Source organism: Symphalangus syndactylus, chromosome 15 (assembly GCF_028878055.3).
Source record: "Symphalangus syndactylus isolate Jambi chromosome 15, NHGRI_mSymSyn1-v2.1_pri, whole genome shotgun sequence".
NCBI lineage: Eukaryota > Metazoa > Chordata > Mammalia > Primates > Hylobatidae > Symphalangus > Symphalangus syndactylus.
In genome coordinates, this window is record NC_072437.2 from 18853320 (window position 1) to 18874226 (window position 20907).

A 20907-nucleotide genomic window follows, 5' to 3' on the forward strand; every position below is an offset into this window, starting at 1 on the left:
GGCAATGTGAAAGCCAGTCTGTCTGTTCCAGACATTTATTTATTGGTGAAGGGGATTCAAGGCAGATAATATTCTTATGTGCTTGGTGCCTCTGACTCAGAGATATGGAAGGGCTATTTTGTGAAAGAGAGGGGGGTGGTAAATCCAAGATGGGCTAGATGGAGGTAAACGAGTGGGCAAGGAAGACAGGATGAGGATTGAAGGAAGGGAGAGAAGATGAAAAATAGAAAAAGACTAGTAAAGAAAAAGCCTGAGTAAATCCACAAGTAGGCTTGGAGGGAAATCATTCAACAATCTAAGAAAAATACAATTGGAAGGGAAAGGCAAGTTAAATAGTCCTCAGACAGTCTCAAGAGCCAGGAAGTCCAGTTCTCATGAATAATCACATATAAGTCCTATACTACTTACTTCATGGTATAAAAGTCAAATATCTTCAAGAAAAAAAATTACTAATTTTTACATATTAAAAATGTTTCAATGTATTCTAATTATTTTAATTGTTGTATTGTTAATATTTGTACATAAAAATCAATGTTTATAAGAATGGATTATATTTATTTTTTATTTTTATTTATTTATTTATTTGAAACAGGGCCTCCCTCTGTTGCTCAGGCTGGAGTGCAGTGGCATGATCATGGCTCACTGCAACCTATGCCTCCTGGGCTCAAGCCATCCTCCTCCCCTCTCAGCCTCCCTCATAGCTGGGACTACAGGTGTGCACCATGCCCAGCTAATTTTTGTATCTTTTGTAGAGACAGGGTTTCACCATGTTCCCCAGGCTGGTCTCAAACTCCTGAGATCAAGCCATCCCACCTACCTCAGCCTCCCAAAGTGCTGGGATTACAGGTGTGAGCCACCACACCCAGCTAAGGATGGCTGATAGTCTGAATAAATGTAGAAGTATATAAAGGATATGAATATTAAATAAATTTATACATACATATATAAAATCATGCTCAGTGTCACAGAATATAAGGTTCTTCATATCCATAAGGATATTGTTGCAGAAAAAGGCACTAAATATCAGGTAAATTAAAAAACTGGCTCAAAGTTAACAACACAAACAAGTTAACCCACATTAACAATTCAGACAAGATTCCCATCCTGCCCCAAACGTGGTGGCCAGTGAAATCGGAATCTCTTTCTGCTAGCATTAATTTTTCATTTTATATCAATTCCACTTAAAAAGAGTTCTTTTAAAAGAACTTTAAGTCATGGATTTGGTTATCTGGTTCTTTCCTGTGATTTCTTGATTCCATCAGTTCCATCACATTTCCGATCTCGCAGACTTAAAAACCCAGCATGAGTTTTAATTCATCTTACTCATCCTTGGACACTAATTCATATCGATTTTACTTTTAAACGGCCTTTAAAAAAACAATAATTCTGTTCTTATTGCCTCTCCCATGGAGTTCCTCCCCACTGGTTCTCTACTTTAACTTGCCATGCTTTGGGGCACCATACAGTTGGCCCTCCATATATGTGGGCTCCTCATTGGCAGATTAAAATTATTCAGAAAAAAAAAAGTGTAGTACAAAATAATACAACTAACATACAGTATAACAATTATTTACATAGCATTTACATTGCATGAGGTATTATATGTAATCAAGAGATGATTTAAAGTTTACTGGAGGATGTGTATAGGTTACATGCAAATACTACACCATTTTATATGAGAGACTGGAACATCCTTGGTATCCACTGGTGGGGGAGGCTCCCTAGAACTAATCCCCAGCAGATACCAAGGAATGACTGCATTTCTTTCCATAAATCAGAGCACTAATGATCACTCCTATATTTGGACTCTTAATAGCTCTTATATGCTGTTTAATCAAGAACAAGCTCTCTACAATATGATCAACTGTAATTCTCAACATATCTTTTATTACTTTCCTTACAGCTCTAAGATCCAGCCAAGCCAACCCTTGTAGCCCTATTTCCCAAACATCCCATGTTTTTTTGCTTCTACACTTTTGCTTAAGATTTACCTTACTCAGAATTCCAACAGTCCACTTTTTGGATTAAAAAATCTCCCAGTACTGGGTATATACCCAAAGGATTATAAACCATGCTGCTATAAGGACACACGCACACGTATGTCTATTGCTATTGCGGCACTATTCACGATAGCAAAGACTTGGAACCAACCCAAATGTCCAACAACGATAGACTGGATTAAGAAAATGTGGCACATATACACCATGGAATACTATGCAGCCATAAAAAATGATGAGTTCATGTCCTTTGTAGGGACATGGATGAAACTGGAAACCATCATTCTCAGCAAACTATCGCAAGGACAAAAAACCAAACACCGCATGTTCTCACTCATAGGTGGGAAGTGAACAATGAGAACGCATGGACACCGAAAGGGGAACATCACACTCTGGGGCCTGTCATGGGGTGGGGGGAGGAGGGAGGGACAGCATTAGGAGACATACCTAATGGTAAATGATGAGTTAATGGGTGCAGCACACCAACATGGCACATGTATACATATGTAACAAACTTGCACATTGTGCACATGTACCCTAAAACTTGAAGTATAATAATAATAAAAAAAAAACTAAAATCTCAATTGCTTCATGCAGAAAAACTCCAAAAATAGAACATTTATGGCATGCTTTTTGTATTATGTTTGGCTGTGTTTTATTTTTTTAATAAATATTTATAGAGGCATAAAAAAAAATCTCCCAGTACTTAAGTGCTTATGTCAAATGCTACCTCTTTCTCAAGAAATTTTAACCATAATATATAACCTCTGGCTCAATGGAGCCCTCATAAAAATTTGTACAAATGATACCTTGCATTACATTACAGATATCTGGTATTTCTCTGTGTCTCCCTACTCAATGGTAAGCTGCCTTCTATCCCTCATCTTTACACTCCCTTCAACAGGACAGAGCCTAGAAAATATGCAGTGCTTCACAAGTGTTGCTAAATTGAATTCAATTAGCTCTTCCTAAATTACTAAAACTGAAACTCTTTAAGAGACATATTTCAACAGCAATTTCAAAAGATTTCTAAGAAAACAATATATTGTTTAAGTGTCATTGTAGCTGGTCATGGGGTCAACCAGGAATGCTTTAGAAATATCAACTGAAAGTTTCTTTCCATGCAATCAAACATTTTGCCATTCTTTTTTTTTTTTTTTTTTTTTTGTGATGGAGTGTTGCTCTGTCACCCAGGCTGGAGTGCAACAGCGCAATCTTGGCTCACTGCAACCTCTGCCTCCTGGGTTCAAGCAATTCTCTTGCCTCAGCCTCCCGAGTAGCTGGGACTACAAGGCGCACACCACCACACCCAGCACCCAGCTAATTTTTGTATATTTAGTAGAGACAGGGTTTCACCATTCTACCAAAATTATTTTACCCCTTAATAGACCATCACATGCATAGGAACACTCATGTGGCTGGATCTTTATGCTATAAAAGTCTGTGGAAGATGGATGTGCCATGAACAAGTGGACACTGGAAGAAATAGACTTCTAATGGCGGGAACCTAATCACTTTCAACCAGCGCAAACTATAATAAGTATGTTTCTTATGATTCACATTATAAGAATCCCAATGGACTTAACTTTAAAAGGGCATAGTGTATCTAATACAGCTGCCCTGAGGCTGGGCCAAAATAGTTATCCCTACTTGACCTTTTGGGCCTTGAATCAATAACAGATCCAGACTACACGAAGAGAAGTAAATTGCTCTCACTGCATTAAATGCCCGACAAACACTAGGCCAGCTATCTACCCATCTGTCATCTCCATCCACCCATCCTTCCATCCATACTAGCCCACTTGTTATGCATCACTGTAATAATATTATATTACGTACATATACATTTTAATATGTACTGAGCACTTACTTCATGTCAGACACTAGTCTAAGTATTTTACATATGTTAAACCTTACATTTGTATAAGTTAGGTACTGTTATTCCCATTTTACAGATGAAGAAATCAAGGCTCAGAATGTTTAAGTAACTGCCCAAGTTCATACAGCTATTAAGTAGTAGGACTAGGATTTGAATCCTGGAAATTTTCTCCCAGAGTCCGTACTTTTTTTTTGAGACAGCGTTTCACTCTTGTTGCCTAGGCTAGGGTGCAATGGCATGATCTCAGCTCACTGCAACCTCTGCCTCCCAGGTTCAAGCGATTCTCCTGCCTCAGCCTTCTGAGTAGTTGGGACTACAGACACATGCCACCAAGCCCAGCTAATTTTTGTGTTTTTTAGTAGGGATGGTGTTTCACCATGTTGTCCAGGCTAGTCTTGAATCCTGACCTCAGGTGATCCACCTGCTTCAGCCTTCCAAAGTGCTAGGATTATAGGCATGAACCACCACACCCAGCCCAGAGCCCATACTTTCAATCACTCCATGATATAGTACTATGAGAGAAGGATTTTGTTTTCTTCTTAGAAGTTGGAGAGGTCTCTGAAAGTTACTCTATTTCTGGAAAGGACCTACAGGAACTTTCATGGAGGTAAAAGCACAGGTGCACATAAACATAGGAAACCTGCTATGTTTCCATATTACAATGATAAAATTGGAATTACTTCTTAAAAATAAAACTGAGAAGCTAAATTTGAAGCATGGAATACGTCGACGAGCTCGCAAGGCAGCCCTATGTGCTACTTGTAGGGATCTCCGCGTGGGCCCCACAAACGTGGTCAGGGCATTTGCAGGGACAGATTCTGCTCAAGGCCCTGTAGAGCTGGCTTCGATGGGCATCAGTCAGCAAGATGAGAATAAAAAATGAACTTCATTATTCCATTCAGTCTTAAAATAAAGAGAAGCATTTCGTCTTCTACAGAAAGGCATGCATAACCAAAAAAACCATGCTTGACTCAGTCCAGCATTTTGTATCAGGAAGGAAGGAATGCAGTGACTAAGATGCTATGAGTAAACAACAAATCATTTTCTATGGGAGGGAAAAAAGAACGCTGTCTACCACAGCATTCCTTCTGCATAGTTTCACAGAGAAAAGCACCAGCCTAGGTTCTTCAACAGGGAAAGTGAATCTGATGGCACTTACAACTTTCACCAGTTAAAGGCTGCATCTTACCTCTTACTTCTCTAATAAAACAACAAAAGAAAAAGCCCTGGAAAATTTGTTCAAAATTCATGATATTGAAGAGGGCTTGCCAGAGGCCATAGGTCAGAGAAGCCAAGTAACAGTCAAATTTGGAATGAAATATTAGGCGGTAACTTAGCTTTCATTCCAAAGGGCTACCCTTAATAATACTGCAGCTTGTAGGACTGCGAAGTTAAATAACAAGTTGTGGCATCCAATATTTTATTTTTATTTATTATTTATTGAGATGAAGTCTCGCTCTGTCACTCAGGCTGGAGTGCAGCGGCACGATCTTGGCTCTCTGCAACCTCCACCTCCCAGGTTCAAGCAATTCTGCCTCAGCCTCCCAAGTAGCTGGGATTACAGGCACATGCCACCACGCCTGACTAATTTTTGTATTTTTAGTAGAGACTGGGTTTCAGCAAGTTGGCGAGGCTGGTCTTGAACTCCTGACCTCAAGTGATTCACCTGCCTCGGCCTCCCAAAGTGCTGGGATTACAGGTGTGAGCCACCCCACCCAGCATTCAGTATTTTTAAAGGGTTGATCCACAGCCTTCACAGGGAAAACAAATCAAGTAGATGCACCTGTGCCCCTCCAAATTTCTTCTATGACTATTTTTTGCATTGCCAAGCAGCCTGCATATTAAGTAACCTAACTTATACACTACTTGGCCCAGGTTCCAAGAAAAAAATATTTTGCTAAAAACTCATTCTTGATCTTTCTATGTTAGTGTTGGCTGTCTTATTATTCTTAGCTACATTGAGGGTAAAATAAGAGGCTAGTTTTTCCTACAAATTTGCCAAACCGTGGCTGGAATGCATTGTGTTGTGCTTTCACTAATAGAGTTCTGTGTCACTCACAAGGCACTAATTGAAGCTCTTGGCCTTAAGTAAAATGACACATTTATCTGAAACAGGTAAAGAGGTTAAGGGTGTTCTCTGGGAAGGAATTTTTTGACCCTTTCCAATATCAGAACCTGAATCACTCCATAAAAATGTGCAAGGGAAGTGAATGTATTTTCACTCCACCCTTACAAAATACCAAGTTTCATTGCAACTCAAAAATTCAAGCAGCTAGAACAATGCAAGAACAGTCATTCTAAGTAAATATGTGCCTGTTTACTTTTTTCCTTGTTATAGTTTTCTGATATGCACTCCCGCCTGTGAACTATATCCTAATGATGAGAGAGCAAATCAGGCTTCAAAGACAAAACCTGCCTCCCTAGAATGGAGGAAAATAATACATTCCCCTTCCCACTGTTTCCTATATAAAATAAAATACAGGCCTAAGATCTACAAATATTATGATTAACATTCTTGATAGGGATAGGAGAACCCAGTAAAATAACTCCATTTTTGAGGACATTGGGGAATTTATTCTGTAACGAGGAACTTTAGAGGCCAGTGAGATTTTAGAATTAAGCAAATGACGGCCAGGTGCAGTGGCTCCCGCCTGTAATCCCAACACTTTGGGAAGCTCAGGAGGGAGAATGGCTTGAGCCCAGGAGTTGGGGGACCAGCCAGGGCAACATAGCAAGATCCCATCTTTAAAAAATCATAATTTTTATCATATATAATAAAATATATAATTAAGTGAATGAATTTTTAAAATATTACTTCCATTCAAGTTCAGAGCCTGGGGGATAAAAGTATTGTGACAAATGATGCCAGAATTAACTAGCCAAAGTGTGGCAATTGCAGTAACTTAATTGGTGCTTATGTGAAGGGAGGCGTATCCCCACCCTTCACTCTTCTAGGGGAGTGGCAGAAATCCCAGAAGAGGAGTTCCAACATCCCGAGGGAGGAGACAGCGCCGCCCCCTTACCTGCACAGGTGCTCCCGTCGTAGGTCTCGCACACCCACTCGTGGCACTCACACAGGGGCCCGAAGAACATGCCCGGCTCAGTCACGTGGCAGATGCAGACGCCGCAGTCGCAGCGGCCCCGGCCGTGGCACAGCGCGGCCCCCGGGGGCTGCCCAGGTGCGCGGCAGCGGCGCTCCGACTCGGCCCGGGACAGCCTGCAGGCGGCGCCCGGCCAGCTCCTGCGCGGGGGACAAGCAACCGGCAGGCCGGATCAGACGCGGACGCCGCCCCCTGCTCCGAACCCACGTTTCCTCCCCAGTGTCCCCTCCAGGTGCAGACGTACAACCCCAAGAACAGGAAGCCTGAGGCCCACATCTCTCTGGGGTCCAAGCGCTGCCTGGAAGGGCTGTATTTTCCCAAGCAAACAGGTATCATCCACCAGAGAAATGACCAGGGCCCAAAATGTGTAATGGGTGACCTGCCCCCTGGACACAGGTCCTTCCTCCAGGTGGACAGAGGTGATCTGCCCTGCTCTTTGCTAGTTTATCACTAAATCTTATTATGCACATTTAGATTAAATACAAAGTAATCCAACGTATGGCACTCAGCTGACTTTTCAGTTCTCCTTTAAAAAACGTCCCACTGCTATCTGATGGCCAATGAGCAGTTATATTATAGAAGAGGTGAATCTATAGAAAGAGTTAGACATGTTATGATAGGATCGGGCATAATTTGCATTAAGCAGTCTTTAGGAACTCTACTTTTCAAAAGTTTAGTTTCACTATTGCAGTGTGCCTCAGTCTCTTTCAGGATGTGATACAAAATGTAATACAGACCTCCTGTTGCTGCTGTTGAGAAACAGAGAGCATTCTGCTTTATAGGTTGTGAGAAGATACAGGTACACATAGAATTTTAACTCACAGCAGAAATTCCTCCTGATATGTAGTTGCAGAAGAGAAAATTATATTTTTATTCAATGATTGCATTTTTCCAAAGGAAAAGCAAAAGGACAGACATGAGGCAACACAGTGTAGATATAAGGAGAGGAAAAGGAACAGGTTGAAAACAGTTTATCCCGTGTCCAATTTAGTAACAGCTCTTGGCTTAGGGCAGCCATCCTGCAAGCTTGAGCCCTGCCACATAAGCAGGGCAGGTCTGTACTGAAGAATAACAAACCAAACTTACCTCAGAGATGGCGAGAAGCTTTGAGGAACAGCTGACAACCCAGCAAAGAGAAGGGAGGACGCCAGCAGCAAGAAGTTCCTGAAGCCTGGGGGACGCATGCTGAGCTCCTGGGCCGCTCCTGGGCTGCTCAGGGCGAGCTGCACTTCTGCAAGGTGGGGTTCACCGAGGGAGGCGGCAGGAGGGAGAGGTGCCACCAGCAGATGGCCGGGCAGACGGACCCACGGACACCCAGGCTTGCAGGTCCGGGGCTCCAGCCGGAGTTGCAATTGCGTTGATGAGCTGCCTGCGAGGATTTGGGCAGCGGCACTGCTCTGGGCGGGGTGCTGATGCCAAACCCCTCAGTGGAGAGTCTAGGAAGGGAAGTAATTAGAAACAGTTGTACAAGCAGATGGTTTATTTTGACATTAAAAAAAAAAAAGTGTCCTGTTCACAGATTTCAAGTACAGGCCCCAGAAATATTTGACAAGAGAATATTTGGACTGGTCGATATTAAAGAGACTTTTAAAATAAGCCCTGAGTTGTGGAGAAGAAGGGTGAGGCCAGTGACAGTCGTGTGAACACTTGGGTAGGGAATTACTTTCACCACACGCTTTTAAAGAAGATGCACTCTTTGGAGTTTGGGTTGGGGCGGGGGCAAGGAAATCTGGCAAATACAACTTTTTCTTGCATTTATTATCCTTTGATTTAAACTGGATATTTAATTTCTTTAGTCTTTAAAGAGTGTGTTATGCTTCCAGCTGTTTAGGCCAGTAGCTTATCATGCCACATTTTTTTTCTTGACTTGGACAGTTTAAATTGTAGTTGTCTCAAATTCACCCCATTCTCCCCATATATCAAATGTGAGAAAAGAAAATTAAAGGTTTATTTATAGCACAAATTGCACTGAAAAACAATGGGTGTCATTTACTAAGCACCTACTATGTGCCAGTCATTTAGTATGTTTTCTCTAATTATGACAATAATCACACATTTATTTGTGCATTAGCAAATGGGGATTTAGCATCTATCAGGTGCCAGGTTTTGTGCAAGATAGAATGAATATAACAGGGAACTAAGGAGACATGATCCCTGCTCTCTCAGAGTCCAATGAACTAGAAAGACATTAATCAAAACAAAACCACATAAAAGAATGAAGGGTTGCAAGTGCAGTGAGAAGTTACTTCCAGATGAGATACAGGCACTTGATCTAATCAAAGATGGTAGCATCTGAACAAAAAAACTGAAAAAGGCATCAAATTAAATTGGGTAGAAATAAGAAGGAGATGGAAGAGAACAGGCAGACATTCTTACTCCCATTTTAAAGATAAAGAAACTGAGAGCAAAGAGGTCAACTGACTTGCTCAAATTCACACAGGAAGTTAGTCGTATTTCAGCTGAAATCCAAAGCGCTCACACTATCCCCTACATTTATGGTCATCTGGGAAAAATGTGTAGAGGGTTATACGGAAGGGGAAAACATTTTTCATTCACCCTAAGAAGAGCACTGTAGATGCAATCCTTTCTCATGAAATAGAACCATCCAAGAATCATCTGTGGTCCCAGATCCTTGAAATCAGGGATGAGCCATAACAGGATGGGATTTCTCCCTGTCATTTATATAAGTAGGTATAAGGGTAAGACCACAACAACACTTGCCTGCTGGAGCAAGAAGACAATTAAAGTCCTCTAATCACAGTCCATTTCTTTTCTGTTTCTACCCCAATCTCCACCCTGTAATAGGGGAGGTTTTGCATGGGGCACATCTGTGTGTCCCCCCACCCCCCAACCCCTACTCACACGACTTAACCTTTTTCAAATAGCTGATTTCCTGCCCACCCTTAGATACAGGTGTGTACACACTGGTGGAGTCTTTTATTGCAAGGACAGACTGGGGACAGGTATGCAGAGTTTTGGGAGAATGTCTGGACAGGTAATTCTGGGGTCTTGGCTACCCAAAGTGTGGCTTAGAAAAAAGGGACACAGGTTCTGAGTTGGCAGGTTCCTAAGTCACATGAACTACAGCCTGTGGGGGAAGGGCCTGTCTAAAAGAGACAGAATGGGAATTACTAAGTCAGTTGTTCTTAAAGCGTGCTCCATGGACCAGCAACATCAGCATCATTTGGGAATTTATGGAAATGCAAGTTCTCAGGCCCCAATCCCATCTCTAAGAAATCACAGAGTGCATTTGAATAATATCCCAAGATATCTATTTTTACATAATAATAGCTTGAGAAGCCTGCAAAGCACAGGGCTCAGGGCTGACGCCTGAGGGTGCCTGGATCTAAGAGTGGAATTTCCACCCACCTTTAGTACAAATTCTAGAGTTACATTTTATCCTGCCAACGTGTGATAGTACAAGGACATAGGAACAGGCTTTCCTGTCAACATCTAGAAACCTAGTGACTCAGAGAACATGGTAATGATAGAAGGGAAGTATCTACTCCAAAGCCTGCCTAGGAATTTGCAATAAAAACATGGAAGCTTTAATAAATGAGTCATGTATTGTTTACTCCTTGCATATTTTCTGAGGGAAAATCTATTATGAAATAGGGACTTGATATTTGAACATTTTAATGGATTTAAGTGATTTTTTAACCTGTAGTATTTTCATACAGTGTAGTATTCAATAAGCAATATTCTCTTTAACATATTATTCAGCTTTGAAATGAAGTTAGTATGTACTAGGTGACTGAGAGAATGTAAAAGTTCGTATCATTACATTACTGTGACTCAGAAATAATATCCCCAGTCAGTTGAAATAGTTATATTGTGGCTGACTTGGTGACTCAGTCGAAAGTCTTGGATCCACAGAAACTCTGTCAAAATGAAAGGGTAACTTTAAATTTATGCCTTTTAGCATTCTTTTTTTTTTTTTAACCGAAGTATTGAATGCCTTGGAAACACCTACTCCTTCCATTTTCCCAGTTTTCAGAACCTCAAGGACACTACGTGCCAAGAAAGGTCCTGAGTTTCTCACTTCTGCTGGCTGGGGACACAGCAGTGGGTTGGATGCATAATGAAGGGTGCCTGAAAGGACCCGGTGCATCTGGAACTGAATTTAAAAAGATTGAAAACACCCTAGTCCTTGAATGTAGTCCTTCAGTCCTCAGGTTACACAATCAGAGAATTTCAGCATTCAAGGTATTTTTAAAAGGATGCCTAGTTCAAAACTAAATTTGTTGATAACATACCGTATATTTGCCAAGTAATTAGGTAGCCTTGGTTAAAAAAAAAAAAAAAATTAAGAGGACCACATCCTTTTCTGAGAATTGCTTTGAAGGTTTCACCCCTTGGTTCCAGGTCTACTCTAAGACATTTAAAATAATATTCTAGCCACAAGCCTTGAATCAAATATTCAATGATGTAATAGTATATTCTCCAGTCTATATAACCCCCAAACAATTCTACACTTCTTAAAGATAAATATTTTCATTGCCTTCACCTCTTCCTTATGTATTATAACTTCAAGCTTTCAAAGCCCTGATTTTTTGAGCATTTTTGCTTTTTCTGGAATGGTTGCCTTTTGGAAAGTATGATATATACAACTGAAACCAAGAAGCTGTGGCCTAATAGATGTGGAATAGATCAGTACTTTCAGTATTCTTGTTTCATATGCTGTATTTCTACCAATAAAACTGAAGGTCATATTCACTTTTTTGAATGCCACATTGCCCCAGTTGTGTGCTTTTATAAGTGCATTTTTCCCAAACACAAATTGATGTTTATCTTTATTCTTTTTCATCTAATCTGTGTTCTTTTATCCAGTCAGTAAAAATAACTATGGTTACTTGTTTTATGTTTATTTCACCCTCTCAAAAGTAAATATGATGAGCACACATTCTGTACCTTTATTCAAATAATTAACAAGATATTTGAAAAAAAATTAGGCTGAGGACCAAGTTTAGATACAATCTTTAAGACAATATTAGCCTCTTAGCACATATTGAATAGGCCATCCAACCACTTATAAGTGTACTGAGTTGTCTAATATGAACCTATTTCTTCATTTTGCCCAGAAAAATATTATGAAAGATCCCATCGGGTGCTTTACTATTCTTAGTTTACCATTAAATAGGCTACCACTTTTTTCTGCCATCATCTAAAACAGTGCCCAATACATATTACATACTCGATATATATTTATGGCAAAAATAAATTAACTAAAAATGATGTGCAACATGCATAATAAGTTTATGAGTCAACAAAGGATGCAGGTGATATAATGGGTTCTGGATCAGTTGTCAGATGACATTTTGGCCTTAGGTGTTCCCCTGAGATGACTGTGGATTCAGCTTCAATCTATATAACACCAGATCCTTTTCCTATATTCCCAATTTTTGTTAATCATATCATTTTAACTTATTCCCTGTAGACATAATTGTGAGAGTTACCTTTGGTTCCTGTCTACAATTCATCTGGATTTTCTGGTAAATCCCTGAATCACATTGAGCCCACCTCTTAGTAATCTAGCCTTCCACTTCAACGTATTTATTTCAGATCTTCATCTTATATCTTGTACACTATTGCCATAGCCTCCCAACTGGTCTCTCTTCATTTAGTCTTATCTTTTTGTGTCTACATTTATCCTGCTCCCTAGGACATCTTTCTAGCATGCAAATCTCATCACGTCCATTCCCTATTGGAAATATTGTAGTAGCTCTCCATTGTTTATAGTATAAAGCCCAAATACTCTCTGAGTTCATATAAGTTACTTTGTGCTTGGACTCTGACTGTCTCCCTAGTGGATGTTATGATTCCTCCCAGATACCCTCTCTAGGGTCCATGCACCCATCCATCTCGCTGATGATAGTAGTAACTGCTGACGACTCACAGCTGCCCCTCTCAGAGGTGCCCTGTGCATAAGACGACAGGCTTCCCAGAGGCTGATCACTCAGAATCAAGACAGTTCCCTAATCTCTACCTCCAACAGTATTGACATCATTAAGCCTCTCATATATGGAAACTGTAGAGCTGGACAGCTCCATCATTGTGCTTTTGTCAACAATGCAGAAAAGACTCAAAGATTCAAAAACTGAAAGCGACAAGATGTGTGAGGTGTGAGGTTAACAAGAAGATTTGTATAAATACTCTTACAAGAGAAATTTGACCTCAGATCTTCACCTATGATCTTTCAGATAGGAAGTTACCTCTTTCCCAATTGAGACCCCAGGCTTTAGACTCAGGAATACTGGACACAGCAGAAGGCAGTATGAAAGAAAACAGGAATTAACTGAGCCATCTGAACAGTGATAATCCACGCGGTTTCCTTACTTGGCCTATACCAGTCTTATTTCCCTCAGGGGCTATCGATTAAATTGTTAGTTTTTAGAAAACTGAACATATATATATATATACACACACAATGGATATGAATGTGAATATTTGAGGCTTTCATAAAAAAATTATCTATGGTGGAGCTCACCCTCATAGGTCCTACTAAGATACTGTGAATTTACACTCTGACTTTCAAAACCACACTTTTAATAAAAAGATCGCTAAGGGTTACTAGGCACCAGAACTTGAAGGAGCCCCTCCAAAATAAAAGGCCCAAGTCAAAAAAAAAAAACAAACAACTAAAAAGCAAAGCACAAATGAAAGAAACTCAGATGACATAGATGATGAAGGCAACAGGAAGCAACTTAAGTAAGAAAGTATAATCCCTCTCCTCAGAGAGCTAAGAAGATCTGGGCTTGCAAAAATGTTAAGCCATAAAAATAGGACAATCAAAAATGAATGAAGTGCCCTAAAAAGTGAATTATAAATTAGCTGGAAAGAAGTCACTAAAAGGGTTGAAAAATAAATGAGGAGAAGTTTCCTAAAAATGAAAGCCAAAACAGAGATACAAATAAAGACTAAAAAATTAAATGACGGATCTTTGAGATTTGACGTCTAACTGATAGCAGTTCTGGAAAGGGAATAGGAAAAATAATAAAGGGGATAAAATTATTGAAGAAAAGTTCAAGAAAATTTCCCCAAACTGAAGACCATGAGTTTCCATATTGGATAGTCTCACTTAACAGGTAAAAAGATGAATGAAAATGATGGAAACCAAGGAACATCTTGGGGAAGTTTCAGAATAAAAGGAAAGTAATATTTTAAAAAAACTTTCCAAAAGAGAATAAATGGTCACGTACAGAGAACCAGGAACTAGAGTCGTATTGGATGCTTTAATAGTAACATTGGAAGCAATTTTTTTTTAATTCAGAATGATGGTGATTTTCAGCCCATAATTCTATTTCCAACATACATGCTAATTAAAATACTTTCAGATATATTGGTTTTTAAAAATGTTTCATCCTGGCCCCTTTCCTGGGAAGCTGATAAATCTGATTCACTACTCTCGGGTCAAAAAATCAAGAAAGGGAAGACATGGGATCCAGGAATTCAGATAAAACTCAGAAGAAAAATGAAAATAAGAACAAATAATGAAGTTAAGGGGAATTTCAAAGGCAAGTTCTATGTTGCAGAACAACTAGTCTCGATTGCTATATAACAATGTGAGGCTGTAGAAGGCAGATCTTCAAGAGAACAGAAAATGGACCTACCAGATCTGACTGATACATTTGACAAGTAGAAGCACTGGATTAAGAGGAAAACAAACCATATGTACATAGACAACCAAGCAAATAGAAAACTGGTAATATCACCAAATTAGGAAGCAGGGGTACAGAGGAAATGGAATGGTAATATGAGAGAGCTAAAGTCTTCTCTACCATAAATCAACTACAAGCAGCACAAACACATACTTAGAAACATGGAGGTAAATGCTACTGGGGAGAATGGCACTGCAGTTGATTCAGGGTAGAGAAGTTGAAGGTTCTTGCTTCAGGGTAGCCACACTGGAGGTAGGAGGATGGGACAGGGGATTCCTACATAAGTCTATTAGTAGTGCATCATTTGTCTTTTAAAACTGTTTTCAAGGATCATATTCCTTTAAAAAGAATGCAATTCATATGTATACCAAGGCCACAGAGTGATGAAGGACAATCCAGTTCTTAGGGCGTGAATTTCTATTCAGTAAAGTCCACTTTGCACAGGGCAGGGCACTACCCCTACCTCTTCTCTGAGGGTGCTGGTTTCTTCTTCCTAGCACCACCCAACAGTCTCTTGTCTACATGCATCAATTAATAAACTCATTGTGCAAACATCCCCACTACAGAAAGCATTCTCATGACGCTTCCATTTCAGGGGCTGAAACGCAAGCATAAGATGGTAAATTTCCTCAAGATTTTAGTAGGAAATGACTGGAAATCTTGGTCAATCCAGTCTTTGTTGCTTTATTTCTAGTCATACACTTCTATTCATCATCGGAGATCACAGCTCTTTCTAGGCTAAACCCTTTCTTTAATTACGGCTTATCTGGATACAATCTCTCTTTTCTTTTACTTTAAAGTGATGCCAGGCTTTAAAGGCAAGTTGAATTTTGAGATATTAAGCATTATTATTATAACTTCTCCAATAGATTCTTTGAGAGAATATGAGTTTGACCCCTTCAAGCTTCTCCACGGACTGGTCTGAGACTGCAGAAATGTAAATGTGAACAAACATGACAGCAGTTCTTACTGTCCATCAAAATGTGGGTGTAGATAAAGATCTCCCCAGGGCTAGATCTTAATCATACCAAGCCCTGTTGTTCACTTGTTTGCTTTTTTTTGGACACTGACTTAGCTGACCAACACAAACTGGTTTGGTCATTCGGATGGATTTTTGGTAACATCAGCAGTACCAGGTGGTTCCCAACAGAGGGAGAAAGGAGAGCTGTAAGTTTCTGCCCCACAAACTATTAGGCATTTGTCACAAGGAAAATGAGCCTCAGACCTGAAATAGCCAAATATGTAGGCATTTATCAGCAAACACGCAAGAGTGGTCACACAGCCTGTCTGGAAAAGTAATATCCCCACCCCTCTGTCTTCTGATATACCAACCTGAGCTTTGTATAGAAGCTTCCCTCTGAATCTTCTGAAGCATATTCAGTGGCATTTTTACCACCCACAGGATTGGCAAATCTCTTGTGATCAAGGTCTTTAGTGAATAGAACCAGAACCCATGGCCTCCAGACCTCACGTACCTCAAAGCTGGCGTAACTGATGGGCTGGCTGGTTTTAACACTTTATTTATGCAAGAGCATCACTCCAAGCCAACCCCTTATCTTAACATACATCCCACCAATTAAAAACTGATTCTAATATTCATTATTCTGATAAAGCACATCTAAAGTATGATACAAATAAGGATTAATGTATGCATACACATACCACACTACACATTATACACATGTTGAAGCAATTCAAAATAACCACGAATACAGATAGTACTGGTTAAAGCCGTTTCAAATGTGTGTATCTCTTTTTGTGAACTTGTTTCCGTTTTCCAGCTGCCCGCTCCCCTATCGTATTACCTATATCAACTCAGACCAAGGTATGCCGTGCTCTGACCGTTACTATCCTTGGAAAAGGCAGAATATTCTTGTCCAATTCAGTTCCAGGTACTTGTAATTTCTCTGCAAACTCAGCGTTTGTATCTTTACACAGTACCTCCCTTCCTTCATTCCTTCCTTCCATCTCCACTCACTCTCTTTCACTGATTCTTCCTCCCACTGTTACATTGCTCCATAAATTTCTGTTGATCACTTACCTCCCAAATCCTACAAAGCCTTGTGTGATGTGGCTCTGTCAGCCTGTCTAACCTCATCTCTTATTACTGTTCCCCTTACTCACTACTCTCCAACCATTCAGAGTCTGTTTCTCACATGTTTCTAGAACATCCTAAGCTTGTTCTTTGCCTCAGTGCCCCCTTTGCAAGGATCCCTCTCCCCCAGGTTACGTGCTGAGTGGCTTCTCTTCGAATGCCGCCTTCTGAAAGAGGAGGCTGATCCCTGATTGTGCTGTCTAAAGCCATTTCCCTGTCCAGGCACCCTTTATCCCATTTTATTTTATTGATAGTACTTACAAGGATCTAATATTATTGTTTCCATTTGTTCATCTACTTGTGAATAATCTACTACTCCCCCATTTCAACACAAGTTCCGTGACAGCAGGGACCATTTCTCTCTTGTTCTTTGCTGTAACTCCAGTATCTTGCACAGAGAAAAGCCTCAACAAGTATTTGCTGACAGAATGAATTATAAAATAAATAAGTAAATAAATGGCTTAAAAATTTTAATACATGTTGATTAAACTCAACCTTTTGAACTAAATGACAGTATTTCAAGCTTAATGGAAGGCAAAAATCAACATGCAGTAATGAGATGAATTTAGGCAACTAAAATATAAAAAAAAGAAAATTCTATCTATTATGAAAAAACATCAAGAACGTCAATCTACAGTTAAATAATAAACAGCACCTACTAAACTCTCCATATATGTGTGGCACTAATTGTTACAATCACTTACAGTCAAGTTTGAAGTTTAATAAAATCTCAATTTCACTCAAAACCTACTTGAATAATACTTTCACTCAAAGGCACCTTCCAGGTTTTCAAATAGTAAAAGGCACACCAAAGTTTTCAGGGAGGCTAAATATTCCCAGGCAGCAATAAAAATAAGTTTGCATTTCCAAGAAAAAGAGCTTCTCAGCTGAGCCAGATCTGTGGAATTAGAAAAAAAAAAAAAAAAAAAAAAAAGGTGTATAGTTAATATCTTTTCCAGATGTTAGCACAGAACCAGAGGGCTTTTTTTCCCTCCCACATAGCAAAAACACCTGGAAATATTAGGAGTCTCTGGGATGAGAAATAGTCTTTCACTGTTCTGAATATTTCGGCAGTTCTAGTTGATGCTAGAAGGAAATTTTAGGAAAAAAATCTAGGAGTCATTTTCACTGACTTTAGGGGAAAAGAAACTTACCACATAAATATTATTTTTATGCCAATGAATAGACTTTTAATTCTTAAAGTGGTATTTGGCTGTGAATAAGCAGGAGGATGTAACTAGGCACACACGTAACTAGGCACACAAGTGGCATGGAGACTTAACCGTTCAGAGATGAATTGTGCTGCTGGCTTTGTCATCGAATAGCTGACGACCTTGGCCAGGTTTCTTAACCTGCTAAATTCTGTTTCCACAATGGCATGCTTGAAGGGAATATCAGTTTTCCCTAATGCTGAACTTCTATGATTATATTTTTATTATGTATTTGTCCACAGTGTCTTCTAGTAATAAAACAGATACACATACACGCACATATGTACACGTGTGTATACACACACACACATATACACACAAACTTATACACATATACATGTGTATGTTTTATATATTTATAATTTATATATAAATGTATATAAATATTTCATTTCCAACTCTAATATGTAAGTTTTATATGTATTATATTATATATTTTAATATATAAAATATAAAATAAACATATAAAATATTTTATGTATTAAAATATATAGTACATAATAAACATGTAATATACATTATATAAAATATATATTGTATATATTTTTAAAATTTTTTATTTTAATAGGTTTTTGGGGAACAGGTGGTGTTTGGTTACATGAGTAAGTTCTTTAGTGGTGATTTGTGAGATTTTGGTGCACCCATCACCCAAGCAGTATCCACAGAACCCCGTTTGTAGCCTTTTATCCCTCACCCCATTCCTACTCTTTCCCCCCAAGTTCCCAAAGTTTATTGTATCATTCTTATGCCTTTGCATCCTCATATCTTAGCCCCCAACTTATGAGTGAGAACATATGATATTTGGTTTTTCCTTCCTGGGTTACTTCACTTAGAATAATGCTCTCCCATCCAGGTTGCTGCAAATGCCATTAATTCATTCCTTTTTATGGTTAAGTAGTATTCCATTATATATATATATATAATAGTTTCTTTATCCACTCATTGATTGATGGGCGTTTGGGCTGGTTCCATATTTTTGCAATTGCGAATTGTGCTGCTATAAGCATGTATGTGCAAGTATCTTTTTCTTATAATGACTTCTTTTCCTCAGGGTAGATACCCAGTAGTGGGATTGCTGGATCAAATGATAGTTCTACTTTTAGTTCTTTAAGGAATCTCCACACTGTTTTCCATATCGGTTGTACTAGTTTACATTCCCACCAGCAGTGTAAAAGTGTTTCTTGTTCACTGCATCCATGCCAACATCTATGATTTTTCGATTGTGGTCATTCTTGTGAAAGTAAGGTGGTATCGCATTGTGGTTTTGATTTGCATTTTCCTGATCATTAGTGATATTGAGCATTTTTTCATATGTTGGTTGGCCATTTGCATATCTTCTTTTGAGAATTGTCTGTTTATGTCCTTAACCCCGTTTTGATGGGATCGTTTGTTTTTTTTCTTGCTGATTTGTTTGAGAGCCTTGTAGATTCTGGATATTTGTCCTTTGTCAGATGTATAGATTGTGAAGATTTTTCTCCCACTCTGTGGGTTGTCTGTTTACTCTGCTGACTGTTCCTTTTACCATGCAAAAGCTCTTTAGTTTAATTAAGTCCCACCTATTTATCTTTGTTTTTGTTCCATTTGCTTTGGGGTTCTTGGTCATTAAATCTTTGCCTAAGCCAATGTCTAGAAGGGTTTTTCTGATGTTATCTTCTAGAATTTTTATAGCTTCAGGTCTTAAATTTAAGTCCTTGATCCATCTTGAGTTGATTTTTATATAAGGTGAGAGATGAGGATCCGGCTTCATTCTCCTCCACGTGACTTGCCAATTATCCCAGCACCATTTGTTGAATAGGGTATCCTTTCTTGCTTTATGTTTTTGTTTGCTTTGTCAAAGATCAGCCTGCTGTAAGTATTTGGGTTTATTTCTATTCTGTTCCATTGGTCTGTGTGCCTATTTTTATACCAGTACCATGCTGTTTTGGTGACTATGGCCTTATAGTAGAGTTTGAAATCAGGTAATGTGATGCCTCTAGATTTGTTCATTTTGCTTGGTCTTGCTTTGGTTATGTGGGCTCTTTCTTAGTTCCATATGAATTTTAGGATTTTTTTTGGTAGTTCTGTGAAGAACGATGGTAGCATTTTGATAGGAATTGCATTAATTTGTAGATTGCTTTTGGCAGTATGATCAATTTCACAATATGGATTCTACCCATCCATGAGCATGGGATGTGTTTCCATTTGTTTGTGTCATCTGTGATTTCTTTCAGCAGTGTTTTGTAGTTTTCCTTGTAGAGGTCATTGACCTTCTTGGTTAGGTATATTCCTAAGGGGTTTTTTTTTATTATTTTTATTTTACAGCTATTGTAAAAGGGGTTGAGTTCTTGATTTGATTCTCAGCTTGGTTGCTGTTGGTATGTAGCAGAGCTACTGATTTGTTTACATTAATTTTGTATCCTGAAACTTTGCTGAATTCATTTATAAGTTCTAGGAGCTTTTTGGAGGAGTCTTTACGGTTTTCTAGGTATACAATATTATCATCAGCAAACAGCGACAGTTTGACTTCCTCTTTACTGATTTGGATACAATTTATATTTTTCTCTTGACTGATTGCTCTGGCTAGGACTTCCAGTACTGTGTTGAAGAGAAGTGGTGAAAGTGGGCATCCATGTCTTGTTCCAGTTCTCAGAGGGAAGGCTTTCAACATTTTCCCATTATTATGTTGGCTGTGGGTTTGTCATAGATGGCTTTTATTAAATTAAGTATGTCCCTTGTATGTCGATTGCTGAGAGTTTTAATCATAAAAAGATGCTGGATTTTGTCAAATACTTTTTTTTTGCATCTATTGAGATGATATGTGATATTCGTTTATAATTCTGTTTATATGATATAACACATTTATTGACTTGCATATGTTAAATCATCCCTGCATCCCTGGTATGAAACCCACTTGATCATTGCGGATTATCTTTTTGATATGCTATTGGATTCAGTTAGCTAGTATTTTGTTAATTTTTTTTGCATCT

At 39.0% G+C, this 20907-nt stretch overlaps 1 protein-coding gene across 2 annotated transcripts in view; it reads right to left on the reverse strand.

Moving 5' to 3' along the window:
* Positions 1-20907, reverse strand: part of ITGBL1 (integrin subunit beta like 1) — a 292563-nt gene that overhangs the window by 257158 nt on the left and 14498 nt on the right. For both annotated transcript variants that reach the window (XM_055245292.2, XM_055245294.2), the window contains exons 2-3: positions 8064-8413; positions 6900-7117 (exon numbers count right to left, since the gene is read on the reverse strand). In XM_055245292.2, coding sequence (XP_055101267.2) covers positions 6900-7117; positions 8064-8161 — 316 coding nt within the window. In that variant the 5' untranslated portion in view covers positions 8162-8413. The remainder of the gene's footprint in view (positions 1-6899; positions 7118-8063; positions 8414-20907) is intronic.